A 24,433-nucleotide genomic window follows, 5' to 3' on the forward strand; every position below is an offset into this window, starting at 1 on the left:
ACAAAGAATGTAGGAACTAAATATTTTGCTGGTAACAAACATGAGTTTCCCTGGGCAAAATGAAAGGGTTTGAGTAATGGAAAAAGAGTAAGTGAGTGAGTGGGATTAAGGGATATAGTAAACCATGTGGAATGAGAGTCTTGGTACCCAGAGAGGATCTCAAAATCTTGACATTCTGCTGGTGATAGGATGTGAGGCATGATGTAAGTTTATGACAAACAAAACATCAATTTAAATGGCCCAAAGAGGGTAATGTTTTAGAACTTTTAAAAAAAACTACATTTTAGCGGCTTAGCTAGAAAGGATTTGGCTCATATACACAATAAATTAGAACTTTTCTTCAATCTTTTGCAAACAGGAAAACAAGCATTCCCTACCTGTGCTATCTATTGTTAGGGTTTCATTAGGTCTAACTGGAAATTACCTCAAGAAACAGCAGGTCATGATGGTTGATTGTCATTAGAAAGAACAACAGAGGAACAATTTAAATGAAATCTCTTAAATTAAATAATTAAATGAAATAGCACATTTAACTTCTTAGGGTGCTTTTTGTGATAAATTCATCCTGTGAGATATTCATCAAAACACAGAGCTGCTCAATATCATATGTAAAGCAGGAGTCACACTACAGTGATAAATAACTTACATGATAACCACACACGGGTGTATGCATGCAAGTGAGGATATGAGTATGAGCATGCGGCAAGAAGTGTGAGTGTGCATTCATGTGAATGTAGGGGTAAGTGTGTGTGATTGTTATTGTATGTTAATATTACTGTATCACACACATTCATCATCTCCACTGAACTGTTGAAGATTTCAGGCCCACCCTTAGGAAAATATCCTCCCTATCTGCAAGTTCCCCAAGTCTCCTGCATGCTGACCCTTTCCATGGGTGAAAATAAGGCTCAATAACAAATATCAGTTTACCTTGCATGTGTAGGACAAAGTGTAACTTCTGAAAATCAATTACAGTGAAAAACACATGTCAGGCAATTGTCAAAAAACTCAACCAGGGGTGAAGTGCAATCTCTCCCTTCCCAAAATCTCCTTTGAGAAATCTGATATTTGAGAGTAATAACTAAATAGATAAGTTAAACTCCCCTTTCTACTGATTTCCTCCTGACCATCTCTTTGTGAAATAAACTTCCTCCTAAATAGCAGGCATGGATTCTGTATTTGTTTGTTTTTATGCTGCTGATAAAGACATATCCGAGACTAGGCAATTTATAAAAGAGAGAGGTTTAATTGGACTTACAGATCCACATGGCTGGGCAAACCTCACAATCATGGTGGAAGGCAAGGAGGAGCAAGTCACATCTTACATGGGTGGCAGCAGGCAAAGGGAGCTTGTGCAGGAAAAGTCCACCTTATAAAGCAATCAAATCTCATGAGACTTATTCACTATCATGAGAACAGCATGTGAAAGACCTGCCCCCATGATTCAGTTATCTCCCACTGAGTCCCTCCAACAACATGTGGGAATTATGTGAGTAAAATTCAAGATGAGATTTGGATGGGGACACAGAGTCAAACCATTTCATTCCACCCCTATCCCCTCTGAATCTCATGTCCTCACATTTCAATACCAATCATTCTTTCCCAACAGCCCCCCAGAGTCTTAACTCATTTCAGCATTAACCCAAAAGTCCACAGTCCAAAGTCTCATCTGAGATAAGGCAAGTTCCTTTCACCCATGAGCCTGTAAAAACAAAAGCAAGATAGTTACTTCCTAGATACAATGGGGGTACAGGCATTGGGTAAATACAGTAAATACAGCCTTTCCAAATGGGAGGAATTGGTTAAAACAAAGGGGCTACAGGCCTTATGCAAATTTGAAATCCAATGGGGCAGTCAAAACTTAAAAGCTCCAAAATGATCTCCTTTGACACCATGTCTCACATCTGATGAGGTCAGGCTGATGCAAGAGGTAGGTTCCTGTAGTCTTGGGCAGCTCTATCCCTGTGGCTTTGCAGGTTACAACCTCCCTCCAGGCTGCCTTCTCGGGTTGGCAGCTTTTCCAGGTGAATGGTGCAGGCTGTTGGTGGATCTACTGACAGCTTCTGGAGTCTGGAGGATGGTGACTGTCTTCTCACAGCTCCACTAGGCAGTGCCCCAGTAAGGACTCTATGTGGGGGCTTTGACCCCACATTTTTCTTCCACACTGCCCTAACAGAGGTTCTCTATGAGCACCTTGCCCCTGAAGCAAACTTCTTCCTGGGTATCCAGGCATTCCACACATCCTCTGAAATCTAGGCAGAGGTTCCCAAACCTCAATTATTGACTTTTGTGCACCCACAGGCTCAACACCACGTGGAAGCTGCCAAGGCTTGGGGCTTGTGCCCTGTGAAGGCACAGCCCGAGCTCTACATTGGTCCCTTTCAGCCATAGCTGGAGCAGCTGGGATGCAGGGCACCAAGTAACTAGGCTGCACATAGCACAGGGACCCTGGGCCTGGCTCAGGAAACCATTTATTCTAGGCTTCCAGGCCTTTGATGGGAGGGGCTACCGTGAAGACCTCTCATATGCCCTAAAGACATTTTCCCCATTGTCTTGGGAATTAACATTCAGCTCTTCCTTAGGTATACAAATTTCTGCAGGCGGCTTGAATTTATCTTCAGAAAATGGATTTTTCTTTTTTTTCTATCACATTGTCAGGCTGCAAATTTTCCAAACGTTTATGCTCTGCTTCCCTTATAAAACTGAATGCCTTTAGCAGCTCCCAAGTCACCTCTTGAATGCTTTGCTGATTAGAAATTTTTTCTGACAGATACCCTAAATCATCTCCCTCAAGTTCAAAGTTCCACAAATCTCTAGAGCAGGGGCAAAATACTGCCAGTCTCTTCAATAAAATATGACAAGAGTCATCTTTGCTCCAGTTCCCAACAAGTTCCTTATCTCCATCTGAGACCACCTCAGCCTGGACCTTATTGTCCATATCATTATCAGGCTTTTAGCCAAAGCCATTCAACAAGTCTCTAGGAAGTTCCAAACTTTCCCACATTTTCCTATCTTCTTTGGAGCCCTCCAAACTGTTCCAGTCTCTGCCTGTTACCCAGTTCTAAGGTCACTTCCACATTTTCAGGTATCTTTTTAGCAACGTCCCACTCGGCTGGTACCAATTTACTGTATTAGTTTGTTTTTACACAGCTGATTAAGACATACCTGAGCCTGGGCAATTTACAAAAGAAAGAGGCTTAATCTGACTTACAGTTCCATGTAGCTGGGGAAACCTCACAATCATGGTGGAAGGCAAGCAGGCTCAAGCCACATCATACATGGATACAGCAGGCAAAGAGAGTTTGTGCAGGAAAACTGTGACTTATAAAGCCATCAGATCTCGTGAGACTTACTCATTATCATGAGAACAGCACAAAAAAGACCTGCCCCTATGATTCAATTATCTCCCACCGGATCCCTCCCACAACACATGGGTATTATGTGAGTAAAATTCAAGATGAGATTTGGATGGGGACACAGAGCCAACCCATGTCAGATTCATTGTCCTCAGTGTAATTTTGTGCCCTCAGTTGTGCTAACAAAGTGCTGCTGTCCTATGTCAAAGCCGCGCCAAAACACACTTTCCATTTATTGTCTCTCCTAATGTATAACTATTCTGTTTAACTTTTAATGTATTAGGTTTAACTTAATTTTTGTCTTTTAAAATTTTATAAGCTCTATTGAATTCTTTTCAGAATCTCAATAAAAGGCAGCTCTCTGGCAAGGTATAGAGGCAAATACGTGTACATGAAACTGAGGTTTAGAGTGCTAGTTCATTGTATTGGATTCTTATAACATATGAGATAAGCATTATCATGCCTACTTAGCAAACAAGGAAACTGAGGCCAAGAGAGATTAAGTGATACACTACTACAAGTCACTTGGATGAGATAAAGCATAATTTCTCTATTTACTTTCAGGAATATTAACTAGCATGGTATCTTTTAATAGGTGCTTAGTGAATGTTTCTTGATTGATGGCGGTTACTCAGCTCTCTGAAAAAAACCATCCAACACTTTGAGGAAAAAAACACCCTTTTTATCAGTTAATTCAATATTTCAGTAAAAGTTGGTTATTTGAGCCACAGTCATCCCCCTCATCCCAACCCACCTCCTTTACTAATGAAAGATAATTTCATTTCACTTAGTAGGTACTAAGTTATCGCAGGGATGGTAGCATCATCAGTTTATTGAACACAGAAAAATGGAATTGTAGAAATGTAAGAGTGAGTGAATTTCCAAGTGAGGATACAAATATGCTCTGTATCTTTAATATGACAGTTAAATACATTAGATGCTACAACACAGAAAAGTTTTTTGACCCTTCTGGTAGTATAGTGTAATTTACAAATCATATTAGTAAGCTATTCTGTTAACATTGATGACAGAAGTAAGGTGGTAAAAAGAGGTCTCCTAAGAATTACTCCTGGATAAAAGTATATAATCTTTTAATATGAGCTACCTTGACTAAAGAGTCCACACAGAATCATTTTCTTCATTAGCATGATAAAGTCTATTCTGACCACTTTCTTATAGTATTTTCATGGGATCAAGTGTGAACATATTTGTTAAACTGTCTTGAAATCATAAAGCATTGAAGAAATAAGGAAATTATTGTCACCCAGGTGTTTACCTTTTAAAACAGTTGAAAATGTAACTTTATATAATGTGGGAAATTCACTTAAGAATATTCATTCTACCAGGGAGAGGAACGATAGTGATGAATGTTTTGATATTAACTCAGTTTGATTTTTTAATGACATGTATTATTTCTTTGCCTTTATCATATTTCAGGATTGTTCAACCTGAATTGAAAGCACTTGCAATGGGTTTTCATTCAATGGTTATAAGAACACTAGGTATGACAAATATATAGATTACACATTTTAACATATAAATATTAATGTTAAGTCTTAAAGACTGAATGCAATTAATTTTCCACTCTAAGACTGTATAAAAAGGAGTAAGTAAGAATCATTTCTATTTTATAATAAATGAAAATAAAAAGGAACAGGAAAATTGAGTGACCTAAAAGATAATTTGATTGTTAATTCTAGTTAGAGTCTATCTGTTAAGAGCAAGGAATCATCATGTTTATATTATACTCTTTCTAACAGAAACAGAAAGATAGGTGGTCTCTGAGGCTTTCCTTCTTTCAGAAAAATAAGAATATTTCTCCCAGGTATAGGCAGAGTGGAGGACCTTCCTTCCAAATGGAGACATTACTTAGGACAGCCCTAAAGTAGCTTTGGAGCCCTGGGAATCTGGTCAGGCTGAGGTTGTCTAAAACAACAGGTGACATTAACTGTGCCATTTCCCACTGCCTGGTCCTGTACGGCTGGACAGCTAACCATTAGCAGGAGTTAATGCAAAAGGGAATGAGAATTCATACTCTAGAACTAGGCATGTTGGATTAAGAGGATGTCCTGAATAAAAGAAAGCTCAGAAAATTGTGGTTTATGGTGGCAAAGGGTAGGATTGTAGACTCCAGAGACTGAAGGCCTATTTCTAAATATTCAAAAGTGATGAGAAAAGATTTAGGAAATGACCCTTTATCCCTTATTGCCATTTGCCTTTTTTACTGCACAGATACTTGTTGTTAAATAATGTCTAGTCTAACCTCTGTGAGTTGCTCCTTTGTAAGAATTGTAAACATTATGTGCTTATTCCTGGGAAGTAGGAAAAGGGCATCATTCATCTAGGGATTGGTGCAGAGGACTGATTATGGCCTGTAAGTAACCACAGATGGCAGAAGGAAAAGGAAGTGGGAGGGGTCAGTTTCTGGGACCCTTACAAGCAAGGGAAAAAGTATAACTCTATGGGCAAATTACCGTGAAGAAGTTGTACATGAAGTGTATTTGGTGGGAAAGTCACAGATCCAGAAAGGTAAAAGGAAATATAAAAGGAATAGGAGAGAGAAGATGAAGATGCTGCAGGGTTCCATTGGCTCTATCCCAGCATTCCCTTTCTGGGTCCTTAATCTTCCAGCCTCTGTAATCTTGGCAGTTCTCTACCTCCACATTCAGAGAAGATATCTCGCTCCTAGAACCTGGGCCACAGAGGCTGAAAACAGCATCTGGGTAGTTAGGACTCCTTCTGATATGTTGAAATGAGATTATGACAATAGAAGAAATTGTTTTAGCAACATAACATAGAAAAAAATGAATTTTGCCATTCTAATTGTGAACATCCAATTTTGTTATGTCCAATATATGGTACAATGGACCCTAAATGCTTCTGTGGGAAACATCCACACTTAGTAGCAAACTTCCAATTCATGAACAGTTGTCTTAAATATGATATATGTGTAAATGGTAGAAGACCTATATAGTGTATTAACCTAAAAGAGATATTTAGAAAACAGATTATCAGAAGATTTACAATTCTAATAAGACAAAGTTTGTTACTTAAAACATTTACTTCATAAAGTTTGTTTAAACCAGTGGCATAACATGAAGAAAATAAATTGTTGGCATCTTTTCTTTATTTTTCAAAGGGTCGCTGTGATTTTTTGAAATCTGCAAATTTTTCACCCATTATTTCAGGACCAGTTTGCTTCAGATGCATTGGCCTCAGACAACATTCCGTTGTGATTCTACTATTTCTCAGTCTCAGAAAATTGAGAATGAAACGTAAAAAGAATCGGTGAAACATTCATATATAAATCACTGTCATTTTTTGTGACAAAACAAAATCTGAAAAGTATGAATCACAAAACAGAACAAGAACAAAGTGAAATCTTGTATGCTTCATTTCTGCCATCTGAACAATAGCTCTCTACTATGATGGCCTTCAAAATTTTGAACAAATTACCTATTCTTAAAACTAGGAGTTAATCTCAGAATTTATACTTCTCCTATAAATAACATATGTATCCCTGGAATGCTGCACATTCATCGAAATCAGGCACTACAGATAAAAAATTGACTTTGGACAGACCACTGAAAATATATGTATCGTTGTGCACTAAAGACCACTGACAGAAACAAAATTTAGCAACAGAGACCCTAACCTGCAGCCTAGCCTGCTTTAGGAGATATTAAAAAGTGCATGAAATCGATGGAGAGAAAATGCTTGATCGTGGGCTCTAATAGCAGTAAGAAAGAGAGAATTGGGCTCTGAGCCCAGAAAGAAGTGAAATTGGCCAATAGCTGAGCACTGTTTGAAGCTGGGCCTGAACTTCTCTGGGTAGGGAATCCCCGTGTAAGCATTTACTTTTTAATTATCTTAAAATAGTATTAAAATCTCCTGCCTTTACAGCAGTTGAGGTGAGAGCTTTTCCTTTTCTCATAAAGTTATAATTTAACTCTCAGTAATCCAGCCACTCTTGCCTAAGAAAAATTCCATATGAACCAACATAACTTTCATGTTTTACTAACAACATTCCCCTTTTTACCAATCCGGCTTCAGTTAATTTGTATTGTAGGAAGAACAGAGTATACAGGTGTATAATACTCTTTCTTCCCTCTGTATATAGGGAGAGAAGAGTAGATCAAATACATCTGTGACATTACCATATGATTTAAGCCTTTGCGATTTCTAATAATTTTGATTCTTGGGTGGATGGAGGCCAAAACAATGGAATAATTTTCCAAAACTTTAAACTTGTATTAATCCAAAATGTATCAGTGTAGACAATCACCCAGTTACATTTGAAACCTTTCACTTGGATTGATATCTTTTTATCTCATGTTGCAGGAGGAATTCTAGCTCCAATATATTTTGGGGCTCTGATTGATAAAACATGTATGAAGTGGTCCACCACCAGCTGTGGAGCACGAGGGGCTTGTAGGATATATAATTCCGTATTTTTTGGGTAAGTTGTCATAAACACATTTCATTAATAGATTTTTTTCTATGTTAATGTCTAAGATACAGCATTTTTAGTGTGATCATAATATTAATAATGACAGCTACCATTTAGTGAACCATTACTTTGTATTCACTATTGTATCAAGCATTCTGGTATCTCATTTTAATACTCATAGAAACTGTAGGAAATGTATATATTTCTCCTTTTTCCTTAAATATGAAGAAAACAAGATTCAAGAATAATGAGCAACTTGTCCAAAATTGCACAAGTAAAAGAAATACAGCTAGGATTTGTACTTGAATCTCTTTTGATTACAAAGCTCTCTCCCACTGGCTTCTCCAGGAAGACACAGAATGACCAGCTGCAGCTCTGGTTATATGGTAATTGAGGGAAAAAAATGGAAAAAAAAAGTTTCAATACTCTTCTATTCATAGGCAGAAGTATCCTGCAAGTGACATTAAAATAACTAGATTATCTGGAAGAAAAAAAAAGCTGCTGCAATTGTACCTTACCTCTTATAGAAACATTAATGTGTAATCTATGTACTGACCCAATATATAAATTTGATTCCTGAAACTGTAAGTATTAGAACTACTCATAGTAGAATTTCTTTTAACTATCTAGGAAGAATAAATGTGTTTGTAAGTATGACCCAAATGCTTCAACGTATAATAGAAAAATAATGATGAAAGGATTTACATTGCTTTGTATATATACCCAATAATAGGATTGATGGGTTGAATGGTAATTCTGTTTTATGTTCTTTGAGAAATCGTCAGACTGCTTTCTACAATGACAGAACTAATTTATATTCCCACCAGCAGTGTATAAGCATCCCCTTTTCTCCACTACGTCTTCAGTATATTTTTTTTGACCCCTTAAAAACAGCCATTCTGACTGGTGTGGGATGGTATCTGATTGTAGTTTTGGTTTGTAAATCTCTAATAATCAGTGATGTTGAAACCTAAGTGAACTAATGCATGAAGAGAAAACCAAATATCGTGGCCAGGCACAGTGGCTCACACCTGTAATCCCAGCTCTTTGGGAGGCCGAGGGTGGGCGGATCACGAGGTCAGGAGATCCAGACCATCCTGGCTAACACGGTGAAACCCCGTCTCTACTAAAAAATACAAAAAGTTAGCTGGGCGTGGTGGTGGGTGCCTGTAGTCCCAGCTACTCGGGAGGCTGAGGCAGGAGAATGACATGAACCCGGGAAGTGGAGCTTGCAGTGAGCTGAGGTCGCGCCACTGCACTCCCGCCTGGGCGACAGAGCAAGACTCCGTCACAAAAAAAGAAAAAAAAAAGAAAACCAAATATCGCATGTTGTCCCTTGTAAGTGGTAGCTAAACATTAAGTACATATGGACCCAAAGTAGGGAACAATAGACACTGGAGCCTACTTGTGGATGGAGAGTGACAGGAGGGTGAAGAAACAAAACTACCTGTAAGTGACTATGCTTATTTAAAAAAGAAGAAAGAACAAGAACAGATAATAAAATATTTTAAAATCTGCATCACACAATGTATTTTAAGCAAAGTTCAACAGCAGGGGTAAATTAGAAGAGTTTGTAATTCAGACACAGACACAGCCAAATGTCCGATGTATATAAGGATCTCTTAAAAATCTACAAAAACAGGCTGGGTGCAGTGGCTCACAACTGTAAGCCTAGCCCTTTGAGAGGCTGAGGCAGGCAGATCACTTGAGACCAGGAGTTTGAGACCAGCCTGACTAACATGGTGAAACCTTATCTCTAGTAAAAATACAAAAAAAATTAGCCGGGCATTCTGGTACATGCCTGTAATCCTAGTTATTTGGGAGGCTGAGGTAGGACAATTGCTTGAACCCGGGAGGTGGAGGTGGCAGTGAGCTGAGATCACCAACTGCACACCCCAGCCTTGGGCGACAGAGCAGGCAGGACTCCATCTCAAAAAAAAAAAAAAAAAAAACCCAATGCAAACATCAAATGCTAGCAAGAATGGAAAACAACAGGAACTTCCTTTCATTGCTGGAGGTCATGTAAAATGGTACTGGAGTGTTGGAAGACAGAGTGAAATTTTCTTACAAAGCAAATAGAGTTATTGTATGATTAAGCAATCGTACTCCCAGATATTTACATAAATTAGTTGGAGACATGTCCACACAAAAACCTGTACCCGAATATAAAAAAGTGGAAGCATTGAAGATGTCCTTCAGTAGGTAAATGGATAACTAAACTGTTACATTCATATAGTGGAATATTAGTAATCAATGTATTAGTCTATTCTCACACTGCTATGAAGAGCTACCTGAGACTGGGTAATTCATGAAGAAAAGAAGTTTATTAACTCACAGTTCCACAGACTTAACAGGAAGCATGACTGGGAGGCCTCAGAAAACTCACAATCATGGCAGAAGCCTAAAAGGAAGCAAGGCATGTCTTCTCCTAGTGACAGGAGAGAGTGAGGGAGAGAGCAAAGGGGGAAGTGCCACACACTTCTAAACCATCAGACCTCATGAGAACTCACTCACTGTCTTGAGAACAGAAAGCGAGAAATCCACCCACAAGATCCAGTCACCTCACACCAGGTTCCTTCTCCAATTCAACATGAAATTTGGGCAGAGACACAAACCCAAACCATACCATTCAACCCCTGGTCGTTCCCAAATCTCATGTTCTTCTCACATTGCAAAATACAGTTATCCTTCTCAACAATCCCTGTGTCTTAACCCATTTCAGCATTAACTCAAAAGCCGACAGTCCAAAGTCTCTTCTGAGACAAGGTCCCTTCCACCTATGAGTCTATTAAATTTTAAAAAGTTAGTTACTTCCGGCCAGGCACGGTGGCTCACACCTGTAATCCCAGCACTTTGGGAGGCCAAGACGGGTGGATCACAAGGTCAGGAGATTTAGACGATTCTGGTTAACACGGTGAAAGCCCATCTCTACTAAAAATACCAAAAAATTAGCCTGGCATGGTAGTGGGCACTTGTAGTCCCAGCTACTCGGGAGGCTGAAGCAGGAGAATGGCATGAAACCAGCAGGTGAAGCTTGCAGTGAGCTGAGATCACGCCAGTGCAGTCCAGTCTGGGCTACAGAACAAGACTCTGTCTAAAAAAAAAAAAATTTAGTTACTTCCAAGATATAATGGGGGTACAGGCATTTGGTAAATACTCTTATTCCAAATGGGAGAAATTGGCCAAAACAAAGGGGTTACAAGCCCCATGCAAGTTCAAAACCCAACAGGGCAGTCATTAAATCTTAAAGATCCAAAATGATCTCCTTTGACTCCATGTTGCACATCTAGGGCACACTGATCCAAGAGATTTGTGCCCCAGGCTTTGGGCAGCTCCACTCCTGTGGCCCTGCAGGTACAGTCCCCATGGCTGCTTTCACTGGCTGGTGCTGAGTGCCTGCAGATTTTCCAGGCACACAGTGCAAGCTGTTGGTGGATCTACCATTCTGGAGTCTGGAGGACAGTGGCTCTCTTCTCATAGCTCCACTAGGTAGTGCCTCAGTGGGGACTCTGTGTGGGAGGTCCAACCCCAAATTTTCTCTCTGTACTGCCCTAGTATAGGTTCTTCATGAATGTTCCACCCCTGCAGCAGACTCCTGCCTGGACATCCAGGCATTTTTTTTTTTTTTTTTTTTTTTTTGAGACAGTGTCTTGCTCTGATGCCCAGGCTAAAGTGCAGTGGCACGATCTCAGCTTACTGTAACCACGACTTCCCAGGTTCAAGCAATTACTGTGCCTCAATCTCCTGAGTAGCTGGGACCACAGGCATGCACCACCACACCTGACTAATTTTCATGTTTTTAATAGAGATGGGGTCTCGCCACGTTGGCCAGGCATTTTGATACATACTCTGAAATATAGGAAATCTAGGAATAGGTCCCCAAACCTCAACTTGTGCTTTCTGCACACTCATAAGCCCAACACCACGTGAAAGGCACCAAAACTTGGGTCTTGCATCCTCTGAAGTCATGGCCCAAGCTGTACCTTGACTCCTCTTAGCCATGGCTGGAGCTGTAGTCAGTGGGAAATAAGGTGCCATTTCCCAAGGTTGCACAGGGCAGCAGGGCCCTGGGCCTGACCCACAAAACCATTTAACCCTCCTAGGCCTCCAGGCTGGTGATGGGAGGGGCCTCCATGAAGGTGTCTAAAATGTTCTGGAGATATTTTCCCCACTGTCTTGGCTATTAACATTTGGATCCTCTTTACTTATGCAAATTTCTACAGCAGGCTTGATTTTATCCTCAGAAAATAAGTTTGTGTTTTTCTACCACATGGCTGGGTTGCATATTTTCTAAACTTTTATGCTCTGCTTCTCTTTTAAATATAAGTTCCAGTTTCAGATAATCTCCGTGTTCATGCATATGAGTAAACACTTTCAGAAACAGCCAGGTCACATCTTGAATGCTTTGCTGCTTAGACATTTCTTCCACCAGATACCCTAAATCATCTCTCTCAAGTTGAAAGTTCCGCACATCTCTAGAGCAGGGACAAAATGCCACCAGTCTCTTAGCTAAAGCATGGCAAGAGTGACCTTTACTCCAGTTCCCCATAAGTTCCTCATCTCCATCTGAGACAATCCTGAACTTCATTGTCCATATCGCTAGTAACATTTTGGTCAGAACCATTCAACAGTCTCTAGGAAGTTCCAATCTTTCCCACATCTTCTGTCTTTTTCTGAGCACTCCTAACTGTTTCAACCACTGCTTGTTACTCAGTTCCAAAGTCGCCTCCACATTTTCACGTATCCTTACAGCAGTGCCCCACTCCCAGTACCAATATTCTCTATTAGTCTGCCTCAGAAAACTAACAGTCATGGTGGAAGGGGGAAGCAAGTCATGTCTTCTCATTACAACAGAGGAGAGAAAAGTGTGCAATGGAAAGGGATACACACTTCTAAACCATCAGATCTGGTGAGAACTCACTCTCCATCATGAGAAGAGCAAATGGGAAATCCACCCCCATGATTCAGTCACCTCCCACCAGGCCCCTTCTCCAATATAACATGGAATTTGGGCAGGGACACAAATCCAAACTACATCAATCAATAAAAAGAAATGAGCTATCAGCCTATAAAAAGCAAAAAGTGAAACTTAAACTCATATAGCTAAATAAAAAAAAAGCTTCAGATTGTATAATTTTAACCATGTGATCTTGTAGAAAAGACAAAACAATGGGCAACAAAAATCAGTAGTTTCTTGGGGCTCAGTGTGGAGAAGGCAGGGATGAGTAGGCCTAACACAAGAGATTTTGGGGGCAGTGAAACTATTCTATATGATATTGTAATATTGGATCATGACATTTTGCATTTGCCAAACCCGTAGAACTTTACAACATAAAAAGTGAACTCTAATGTAAAATATGCATTTAACAATGTATCAATATTTTTTCATCCATTGTAACAAATGTGCTATACTAATACAAGACATTAATGATAGGAGAAACTGTGTACATGTTGGACAGGGAGATCTCCATACTTTCTATACAGTTTTCTGGTAAAACTAAAATTGCTATAAAATATAAAGACAAAAAAATCATGAAACATTTTTCAAAGAAGTCACTAGTGGTTATGAAACATAAAAACATTGCAGTTCTGTTATTATCAATTATGTTATCATTTGCAGTTCTGTTATCAATGAATAGGAACATGAACATCATCTTGATAATAAAAGAATTATAATTAAAAATCACACAGATTGTCAACAATAAGAAATGTTGCTTGAAGACTGTGTTGGCAAAGTATGTAACTTTGAGCCAGCAGCAATACTTCTAGGAATTTATCCTACAGATATCTATACTCCCAAAATACTGAAAACAAAGTAAGAACCAATCAAGAAGATATCAATTAAATTAATAATGTGCATGCAGGCAAATGAATATTCTGAGTTCTTCAAAAAAGGAAAAATATTTTTACTTACTAATATGGAAGCCAATTCACAATATATTGATATATTCACAAATATATTATGTGAAAAAAGGAAGCATTACATGAAAAATGTGTGTGTAATATGCAATTATTTATGTAAAGTGGGGAATGTTTCTTAGTTCAGGTTAGATCTCTGGTGAAAACTCCCTAGATCAAATGTACTAGAAGAATTTTCTTCTACTTAACGTGTATGTTCACTGTCTAACATCCCCAACAAGTAATGATCCAGCTTTTTCTGGAATTATAGTAAAGCAGCATTCACCAGCCCACAAACATTCTCTTAAATTTAAAATAATTATAGAAAATCTTTCCCTAAATGGGAGATTTATTTCCTCCCGCCTTCCCTTCCCTCCCCCGCCTCCCTTTCCTTCCTTCCTTCCTTCCTTCCTTCCTTCCTTCCTTCCTTCCTTCCTTCCTTCCTTCCTTCCATCCATCCTTTTTTTTTTTTGAGACGGAGCCCCACTCCGTCACCCAGGCTGGAGTGCAGTGGCGAAATCTCAGCTCACTGCAACCTCTGACTCCTGGGTTCAAGCAATTCTCTTGCCTCAGCCTCCTGAGCAGCTGGGATTACAGGCGCCTGCCACCACACGGGCTAATTATTTTCTATCTCTACTAGATGGGGTTTCGCCATGTTGGCCAGGCTGGTCTCAAACTCCTGACCTCGGGTGATCTGTCGACCTCAGCCTCCCAGTGTGCTGGGATTACAGTCATGAGCCACCGTGCCCGACTGGAAGATTTTATTTCTATTTATAAAAGTATGGAAAGAAATAACAAAGCAAAACTTAATAAATTTACTTTAAGAAAATATTTATTTTAATTGAAATCATAATTCATTTTAAGGACAATTGGCAAGATGCTCCCCAGAATCTCCCCAAAGCAATAATCACCAAGTCCAAGCATCAACATAACATTTTGAGATGGCGTTACTTTAGTTACGTTAGTTTCAGTATGAAAAGACCACTGAAACATTGTTTTAAAAGCTGTACTAGGCCGGGCGCGGTGGCTCAAGCCTGTAATCCCAGCACTTTGGGAGGCCGAGACGGGTGGATCACGAGGTCAGGAGATCGAGACCATCCTGGATAACACGGTGAAACCCCGTCTCTACTAAGAAATACAAAAAAACTAGCCGGGCGAGGTGGCGGGTGCCTGTAGTCCCAGCTACTCGGGAGGCTGAGGCCGGAGAATGGCGTGAACCCGGGAGGCGGAGCTTGCAGTGAGCGGAGATCCGGCCACTGCACTCCAGCCTGGGCTGTCAGAGCGAGACTCCGTCTCAAAAAAAAAAAAAAAAAAAAAAAAAAAAAAAAAAAAAAAGCTGTACTAGTTCTTTTTTCTTCAGTGAAGGTTTAGGTAAAAGTAAAAGGAAATGAAAAGTGAAATTTTAAAAAAGGGCAGTTCATTTGCCAGTTAATACACTGAAAGTTAAATGATTATCTTATTATTCTTTATAGATTTTATTTTTTAGAATAGTTTCAGAATCACAGTAAAACTGAGGAGAAAGCAGAGATTTCCTATATCTTGCCTGCTCCCATACATGCATAGCCTTCGGCATTATCAATATCTCCCATCAGGATGGTACATTTGTTACAATTGAAACAACAGATTGACACATCTTTATCACTCAGGATCCACAGTTTACACCAGGTTTCACATTTAGCGTTGAACTTTCTATAGGTTTGGATGAATGTAAAATGATACATATCCACCACTCCACTATCATAAAAAGTAGTTTTGCTGCCTTAAAAATCCTCTGTATTCTGCCTGTTCATCCCCCCTTTCCCACTAATCCCTGGATCCCTGGAATCAATAGTCTTTTTACTACTTCCATAATTTTGTCTGTTTCAAATCATATAGTTGGAATTATACATTCTGTAGCCTTTTCAGAGTAGCTTATTTAACTCAGTAATATGCACTTAAGTTTCCTCTAGTCGTTTGTATTGCTTGATAGGTTATTTCTTTTTAGCACTGAACAATAATTGATTGTCTCGATACACCACAGTTTATACATTTGCCTACTGAAGGACATCTTGATTGCCTCCAGGTTTGGGAAATTATAAATAAAAGTTAATAATAAAAGACATTCGTGTGCCCATTTTTGTGTAGATACAGGTTTCAAATTCTTTGTGTCAACACCAAAGTGCAATTACTTGATCATACAGTAAAAATAAGTGTAGTTTTATAAGAAACTGTCAGACTGGCTTCAAAAGTGGCTGTATCATTTTACATTTGCACCAACAATGAATGACAGTTTCTGTTGCTCCACTTCCTTATACACATCTCATGTTTCGGGTTCTGGATTTTGGTCATTCTAATAGGTATGTAGTGGCATCTCATTGTTGTTTAAATTTGCATTTCCTTGATGACATAAGATGTGAAGCATCTTCTTATATGCTTATTTGGCACCTCTATATTTTTGGGGGGAGGTATGTGTTAAAGTCTTTGGCCTACTTGTTAACTGTTTAATTGTTGAATTTTGAGAGTTCCTAATATTTTTGAAAACAGTTATTGAATATGCCTTTTGAAAATATTTTCTCTCAGTCTGTGGCCTCTGATTTTCATCTTATCCTTTTGACAGTGTCTCTTACTTTCTCAGAGCAGAATTTTTTTTTTTGGTTTGTTTTTTGTTTTTGGAGATGGATCTTGCTCTGTTGCCCAAACAGGAGTGCAGTGGCACCTTCTTAGCTCACTGTAGCCTTGAACTCCTGGGTTCAGGCGATCCTCTCACCTCAGCCTCCTATTGATGTAATCTTGTGATTATTTTTCTTAGTTAGTCTATTAATATAATGAATTATATAAATGATTTGTGAATGTTAAACTAGTCTTGCAAACTTGAGATATATGACTGGATAACTGTTCTATTCAGAAGTTTTAAATTTTAATGAAGTCCTCCTTATCAATAAGTTCTTTCATGGACTGTGCTTTTGCTGTTGCATCTGAAAAGCCATAGCCAAATCCTAGGTTGCTTTCTCCTGTGTTACCTCCTAGGAGTTTTATAGTTTTGCATTTTACATTTTAGTTTGTGATTCATTTTGGGTTAATTTTTGTGCAGCCTAAATTCATTATTTTACATGTGGATATCTAGTTGTTTCAGCACCATTTGTTGAAAATACGGTATTTTCTCCATTGTAATGCCTTCATTTTTTTCTAAAGATCCATCGACTGTATTTAAGTGGGTCTATTTCTTGGCTATTTATTCTTTCCACTTACCTATTTGTATTACCAAAGTCACACTGTCTTGGTTGCTGTAGCTTCATAGTAAGTCGAGGTCAGGTAGTATCAGTCCTATTATTTTGTTCTTCTACTTAAGTATTGTCTTGGCTATTTAGCATTTTTTGCCTCTTCACATAAACTTTAGAATTAGTTTGTCAATATCCAAAAAATAACTTATAGAGATTTTGATTGGGGTTGCACTGAATCTGTGTATCAAGTTGGGGCAAACTGACATCTTGACAATAGAGTCTTCCGATACTGTAAATGAACATGGAATATCACTTCATTTTTAATACTTCTTTGGTTTCTTTCATCAGAGTTTTATAGTTTTCTGCCTATACCCTTTGTATATATTTTGCTAAATTTATACCCAATGTTTCATTTTGGGGAGTGCTAATGTAAATACTAATGTGTTTTTAATTTCAAATTCTACTTGTTTATTGCCGATTTATAGGAAAACTTTTCACTTTGGCATATTAATCTTATATTCTACAACCTTATTATAATTGCTTATTAGTTCCAGTGGTGTTTTTGTCTATTATTTGAGATTTTCTACATATAAATGTGCAAACAAAGGTAGTTTCATTCCTTCCCTTCAATCTGTATACATATCATTCCCTTTTCACTTTTTTTTTTTAATCACATGGACTTTCTGTGTACCATGTTGAAAATCAGTGGTGAAAAGGGACATTCTTGGCTTGTTCCAACATTATCAGGAATGCTCTGAGTTCTTCACCATCAAGTAAAAAATGTGTACAATTTTTGGTGTATTTGTTTTTAATCAGGTTGATAAAATTCTCCTCTATTCCTAATTTAATGAAAGTTTTTGTTCACAAATGGATACTTGATTTTGTCAAATGCATTTTCTGCATCTATTGATGTGATCATGTGATTTTTTTTCTTCTTTAGCCTGTTAATATAATAAATTATATAATTGATTTTTGAATGTTGAACCAGTCTTGTAAACCTGAAATACATTCCACTTGGCTGTGGCGCCTAATTTGTTAATGCAACATCAAATTCAATTAGCTATTTTTGAGAACTTCTGCACCTATATTTGTGAGATGTATTGCTCTGTAGTTTTCTTTTCTTGTAATGTTTGTGTGCTTTGGGTATTAGGATGATGCTGACCTCATAGGAGACAGGAACTATTCCTGCTGCTTCTATTATTGTAGGAAATTGTAATGAATTGGTATAAATTCTTACTTAAGTGTTTTATAGAATTCACCCATGAACCCATCTTGGTTTGGTGTTTTCTGCTTTAGAAAGTTATTATCGATTCATTTCTTTGACAGATGTAGACCTATTCAGATGATCTATTTCTTCTTGTGTGAATTTAGGTAGATTGTATCTTTCAAGGAATTGGTCCATTTCTTTCAGGTTATTAAAATTGGGGACATGGTGTTGTTTGTGATATTACCTTTGGGTCTTTTTAAGGTCAGTGGGGTCTACAGTGATGTTCCATCTTTGATTTCTGATATTAGTAAATTGTGTCCTCCTTTTTATCTAAATTAGCCTGGCAAGGGACTCATCAATTTTACTAACTTTTTTCAGAGAAACAGCTTTTGTTTTTGTTGATTTTCTCTCTTCATGTCCCGTTTTAAATTTCACTGTACCCTACTTTTACTATTTATTATCTTCGTATTACTTTGGATTCAATTTGCTCTTCTTTTTCTAGTTTGCTAAGGTAAAAGATTAAATGATTGATTTAAGATATTCTTCATTCATCTCTAAGCCTGCTTTTACTGCATCCATAATATTGGATGTTATAATTTTATTTTCACTTAATTCAAACTATTTTTAAATTTCTCATGAGATTTCATCTTGACTCATATGTTTCTTAAAAGTGTATTGCTTAATCTTCACAGATTTTGGGACTTTCCAATGATCTTTTTGCTATTGACTTCTAGTTTAATTCCACTGTGGTTTAAGGACAGATATTGCATGATTTTCATTCTTTCAAATTTCTTTTATTTTTATTTATTTATTTATTTATTTATTTATTTATTTATTTATTTTTTATTTTTGAGACAGTGTTGCTCTGTTACCAAGGCTGGAGTACAGTGGTATGATCTCGCTCACTGCAACCTCTGCTTCCTGGGTTCAAACGATTCTCGTACCTTGGCCTTCTAAGTAGCAGGGATCATAGGTGTGTGCTATCACGCCTGGCTAATTTTTTTTTTTTTTTCGTATTTTTTCTTTTCTTTTTTAGACGGAGTTTCACTGTTGTCGCCCAGGTTGGAGTGCAATCTCAGTTCACTGCAACCTCAACCTCCTGGGTTCAAGCGATTCTCCTACCTCAGCCTCCTGAGTAGCTGGGATTATAGGCACGTGCCCCCACACCCAGCTAATTTTTGTATTTTTAGTAGAGATGGGGTTTCACCATGTTGACCAGGATGGTCTCAATCTCTTGACCTCGTGATCCACCCACCTCAGCCTCCCAAAGTGCTGTGATTACAGGCGTGAGGCACTGCACCCAGCCTTTTTTTTTTGTATTTTTGTAGAGACGGGGTTTCACCATGTTGTTCACCATGTTGATCAGTCTGGTGTCAAATTCTTGACCTCAAGTGATCTGATTGCCTTGACCTCCCAAAGTGCTGGAATTACAGGCCTGAGCCACCACACCTGGCCTTAAATTTCTTAAGATATCTTTTATAGCCCAGAATGTGGTCTATCTTGGTGAATATTCTATACGAGCTTGGGAAGACTTTGTAGTCTGTTGCTGTTTGATGTAGTAGGTTACATCTGTTATACTGTTGATTGATAGGGTTGTTGAGTTTTCAACTATGTCTGATCAAATTTTGCCTGGTGAATCTGACCTTTTCTGATAGAGGCATGTTGAAGTCTCCAACATAATTGTGGGTTTGTTTACATTAAGTATCCACTTAATATTGTCCATAGGTTCTTAGAAACTGATTTTAAGCAAAACAATGTGCTATGTACCATAGAAGTAACTATTGTTTATACCAGTTATCTATAGTGAAATTGGTTTCATTATACAATACATAATTTTACTCAAAATTATAATTTCCAAGAACCTGTAGACAACGTTAAGTGAAGACTTACTGTATTTCTCTTTGCAGCTCTATCATTTTCCCCTCACATATTTAGACACTCCATTTTTACATGCTTACATGTTAAGTATTGTTCTGTTTTGTAAAAGGATAATTGGATAACTGATTCCTTTGTTATTATGTAAAGACTTTTTTATCCTTCATTAATTTCCTTGCTTTGAAGTCTGCTCTGTTTGAAATTAAAATAGGTACTCCCACTTTCTTTTGATTAATGTTATCAGTGTATGTCTTCATCAGTCTAATTACTTTTAATCTGTATGTCTTCATATTTAAAGTGAGTTTCTTATAGACTACATATAGTTTGGTTCTTGGTTTTAATCCTCTAACAATCTTATTATTATCTTTTGAGATGGGATCTCATTCTGCCACCCAGGCTGTAGAGCAGTGGCTTGAACGTGGCTCACTGTAGCCTTAACCTCCTGGGCTCAAGAGATCCTTCTGCCTTAGCCTCCCATGTAGCTGGGAACACAGGCATGAACTAACATGCCTGGCTAATTTATTTATTTATTTATTTATTTTTTTTAGAGATGAGCAACTTTGTTGCCCAGTCTGGTCTCAAACTCCTGGACTCACTTGATTCTCCCATCTTGGCCCCCCAGAGTGCTGGGATTACAGGCATGAGCCACCATGCCTGGCTCATTTTGGTCTTTTAGTTGGTGTATTTATATCATTGACATTCAAAGTGATTACTGATATAAATGAAAGAATACTGACCATATTTGTTACTATTTTCTATTTGCTGTCCTTGTTCTTTGATCCTATTTTTATATACCACTTTTTGTCTTCCCATTTTGTTTTAATTGAGCATTTTATATAATTCCATTTTCTCTCATATCTTAGCTTATTAGTTGTACTTTTTAAATAAAAATTTCAGTGGTTTTCCTAGCATTTGCAATATATGTTTAAAACTAATCCAAGTTTATATTTTAGTAACACTTTATTAGTTCACAGATTATGAGTACCCTTATAATACCAAAATGACCCTAATTCTTCTTTCCTACCCATTGTATCACTGCTGTCATTTACTCCACTTATCTGTAAGCAAACATACACATATGAATAAGCATGTGCATTATATATAATTAAACACATGGTTTCTATTATTGTTTTGAACAGTTTTCTATTAGATCAATTTAGAATAAAATTGTTTTTATTTAACCTTAAGTGATTTCTTCTCTGATGTTCTTCCTTCTTTATATCCAAGTTTCTGACCTATATCATTTTCCTTCTCTCTAACAAACTTCTTTTGACATTTCTTGCAAAGAGGGTATACTGGCAAAACAGTCCCTCAATTTTTGTTTGTGTGATGGTGTCTTGATTTTGACTTAACTTTTGAAAGATAATTTCACATGGTACAGAATTTTTAAGTTGGTGTTTTATTTTTCTTAACAGTTTAAATATTTCACTTCACTCTCTTCTTGCTTGTATGGTTTCTGAAGAGAAGTCTGATGTAATCTTTTCTATTCTATAAACCAGGTTTGCTTTTCCTTTTGTTTCTTTCAGGATGTTTTCTTCATCTCTGATTTTCCAGACTTTGAAAATAATAAACCTCTGCATAGTTTTTCTGGCATTTATCCTTCTTGGTGTTTTCTGAGCTTCCTGGATCTGAGGTTTGGTGTCTGACATTAATTCAATAAAAATTCTCCATACTTATTATTTGAAATATTTCTTTTGTTCCTTTCATTTTCCCCTTCAAGTATTTCTATTATAAACACTTATGTAATCCTTCCAAAGTTCTTGGTTATTCTGTTTTTTTCTTTCTTTTGTCTTATTTTTCTTTTTTTTTTTAATTGAGATAAACTTAGAGATTGTTTCCTCAGCAGTGCTCTGTCTAATAATAAATCCATCAAGGCATTTATCATTTCTGTTACAGTTTTCTTATCCTTACTGTTTCGTTTTGGTTCTTAGAATTTTTATCTTTACTTACATTGCTAATCTTTCTTACATGCTGTCTACATTATCCATTAGATTGCTTAACAAATTAATAATAGTTGTTTTAAATTTCCATCCCTGATATTCCTTGATATATCTGGATCTGGTTTTAAGTCTTATTCTTTCCATACTATGTTTATTGCCTTTTAGTATGTAACTTGCAAATTTTTCTTGACAGCCACACAAAATGTATTGGGTAAAAGGAATTGCTGTATATAAGCCTTTATTAATGGGGTGTAAGGTGCTGAAGAAAAAGTAACATTCTATAGTTCTATGATAATGTCTCAATCTTTTAGTGAGCCGGTATCTCTGGACTGTGAACTTCAAACATGCTTCTCAGTTTCTGTCTCCCACTCCTTAGGTAGAATGAGATGGCTTGAGGGGGCTGGAGTTATATATTTTCCTCCCTCCCAAAGGAAGGCTAGAGACAGCTGGGGTTTAGTTTCTGTAGCTTCATTTTTTTTTTAAATAATAGAAAAATATTTTATGCCCCAATGAAAAGAATAAATAGAATTTTTCTCTGAATATTTGTGTGTGTAACTTGTTTTTCTTTCTTTTAAGGTATGCATACTGGAGATAAAAAATGTAAGATGTTTTACATATTTAAAATAATAATCTACTCTCTTTTTTCTCTTTTCACAGAAGGGTCTACTTGGGCTTATCTACGGCTTTAAGATTCTCAGCACTTGTTTTATATATCGTATTCATTTTTGTTATGAAGAAAAAATTTCAAGGAAAGGATACCAAGGCATCAGACAATGAAAGAAAAGTAATGGATGAAGCAAACTTAGAATTCTCAAATAACGGTGAACATTTTGTACCTTCTGCTGGAGCAGACAGTAAAACATGTAATTTGGACATGCAAGACAATGCTGCTGCCAACTAACATTGTACTGATTCATTAAGATGTTATTTTTGAGGTGTTCCTGGTCTTTTCACTGACAATTCCAACATTCTTTACTTGTAGTGGACCAATGGAAAAGCCTATGAATTTAAATAAACTATAAAAAATGGGAGTTCCTATGGTTAGGATATAGCTATGCCTTTATGGTTAAGCTTAGAATATATGATCCATAAAAATTTAAAGTGAGAAGCATGGTTAGTATGTAATACAATAAAAAGTAATTGTTTTGTAGTTGTAACTGCTAATAAAACCAGTGACTAGAATATAAGGGAGGTAAAAGGGAGAAGATAGAATAATAGCCTAAATAAAGAGAAAAACCTGATGCCTAAAAAAAAAAAAAAAAAGAAAGAAAGAAAGAAAGAAACACTTTAGATGTATTACTTTGGCCAAAATCTAGCCTGGATTTATGCTATAATGATATATACTTTTCATGTTAAGTTGTATATTTTTCAGAAATTACAAATATTATTAATTTAAAATTTGAATTTGTGTTTGACTAACAACCTCGATGGATCTTCTTCCAACCTCCCATTAAAATCCTGCAGGAGAATTGTGAGACAATATATTATAATACGTGTTAAGTTTCTACTGGACCCATGGAAGTAGATAAGAAAAACTGACTTTAACTTGAGAAAGCAAAACCTATTGATAAGATATGTCTTCATTGCATCTGTCTGTTCTCTGGGAGAAGCAAAATATGTGTTACTCTCTTGCATACTTGTTTGTTTATTCATTGTGCATAAAAGGATATCTTCCACATCTCCAAAGCTGGACAAGAAATAGAGAAAATAAGACCAAATATTTAAATATTGCATTTTCTAGTAGTGAGGCAGAATATTTCTTGGCCTCTTCACTGGACTTGCAATAGAGGTGCCCTCTTTATTTGGTCTGCCATGCTCAATGCTTTGCGGAAGGGAGCATGTGAGTGACCAAGTGCAGGACCATGTGGGTCATTCTGGTCATCAACTCAGAAACAAGCTCTGTGAGTTTCCCGTGGCCAGACCAGCTGCAAGCGAGTGAATGCTGGACCTGGCCAACCACTCCAGGCACCAAAACAGGAGTGAGTTCCATGCAGGCCTGGCAGCCACACAAGGTGCAAGGGTGCTCATGATCCTGAAGCCCCGGTGGGGTTGTTACGGTGCTCCTTTAGTTCCACCGTCTACAGTCTGACAGATGGCGGCATGTTTGCAGCTCAGTTGGCCCCTTGTCTCTTTACCTGGGATGGCTACCCGCTGCCAGTAAAGGCAAAAGCCAGTGTGACAGCCTTTTCTGGGTACCTGCATTTAGTGGAGGCCCTTATCTGCTGTCCAAGAAGAATGAGATCACATTGACAGGTGAAGGGTGGTGAAGGTGGAGAATTTTAATGAGTAATGAAAAAGACTCTCAGTGGAGAGGGGTGCTGGAGAGGGGATGGGAAGGGCAGGTTGTCTTCCCTGAAGTCCTGCTGTCTCTTCCTCGAATTCAGGGTGTCTTCCCCACTCCACCAACTGAGTCTGGGGTCTTTGTAGGCACAGGATGGGGAGTGTGTGCTGATTGGTTTCTGAGTATGCAAAAAAGGTTACAGTGAAGGCACCACTCAAAGGTGGGC

General features: G+C 37.7%; 1 protein-coding gene across 2 annotated transcripts in view; it reads left to right on the forward strand.

The window, feature by feature from the left end:
• The window catches only part of SLCO1B3 (solute carrier organic anion transporter family member 1B3), a 91,560-nt gene extending 68,000 nt beyond the window's left edge, over positions 1 to 23,560 (forward strand). For both annotated transcript variants that reach the window (XM_015430175.4, XM_074006352.1), the window contains 3 exons: positions 4,794 to 4,858; positions 7,698 to 7,815; positions 22,584 to 23,560. In XM_015430175.4, coding sequence (XP_015285661.3) covers positions 4,794 to 4,858; positions 7,698 to 7,815; positions 22,584 to 22,827 — 427 coding nt within the window. In that variant the 3' untranslated portion in view covers positions 22,828 to 23,560. The remainder of the gene's footprint in view (positions 1 to 4,793; positions 4,859 to 7,697; positions 7,816 to 22,583) is intronic.
• The last annotated feature ends 873 nt before the right edge of the window (positions 23,561 to 24,433 follow it).

Source organism: Macaca fascicularis, chromosome 11, assembly GCF_037993035.2.
Source record: "Macaca fascicularis isolate 582-1 chromosome 11, T2T-MFA8v1.1".
Taxonomy (NCBI): Eukaryota; Metazoa; Chordata; class Mammalia; order Primates; family Cercopithecidae; genus Macaca; species Macaca fascicularis.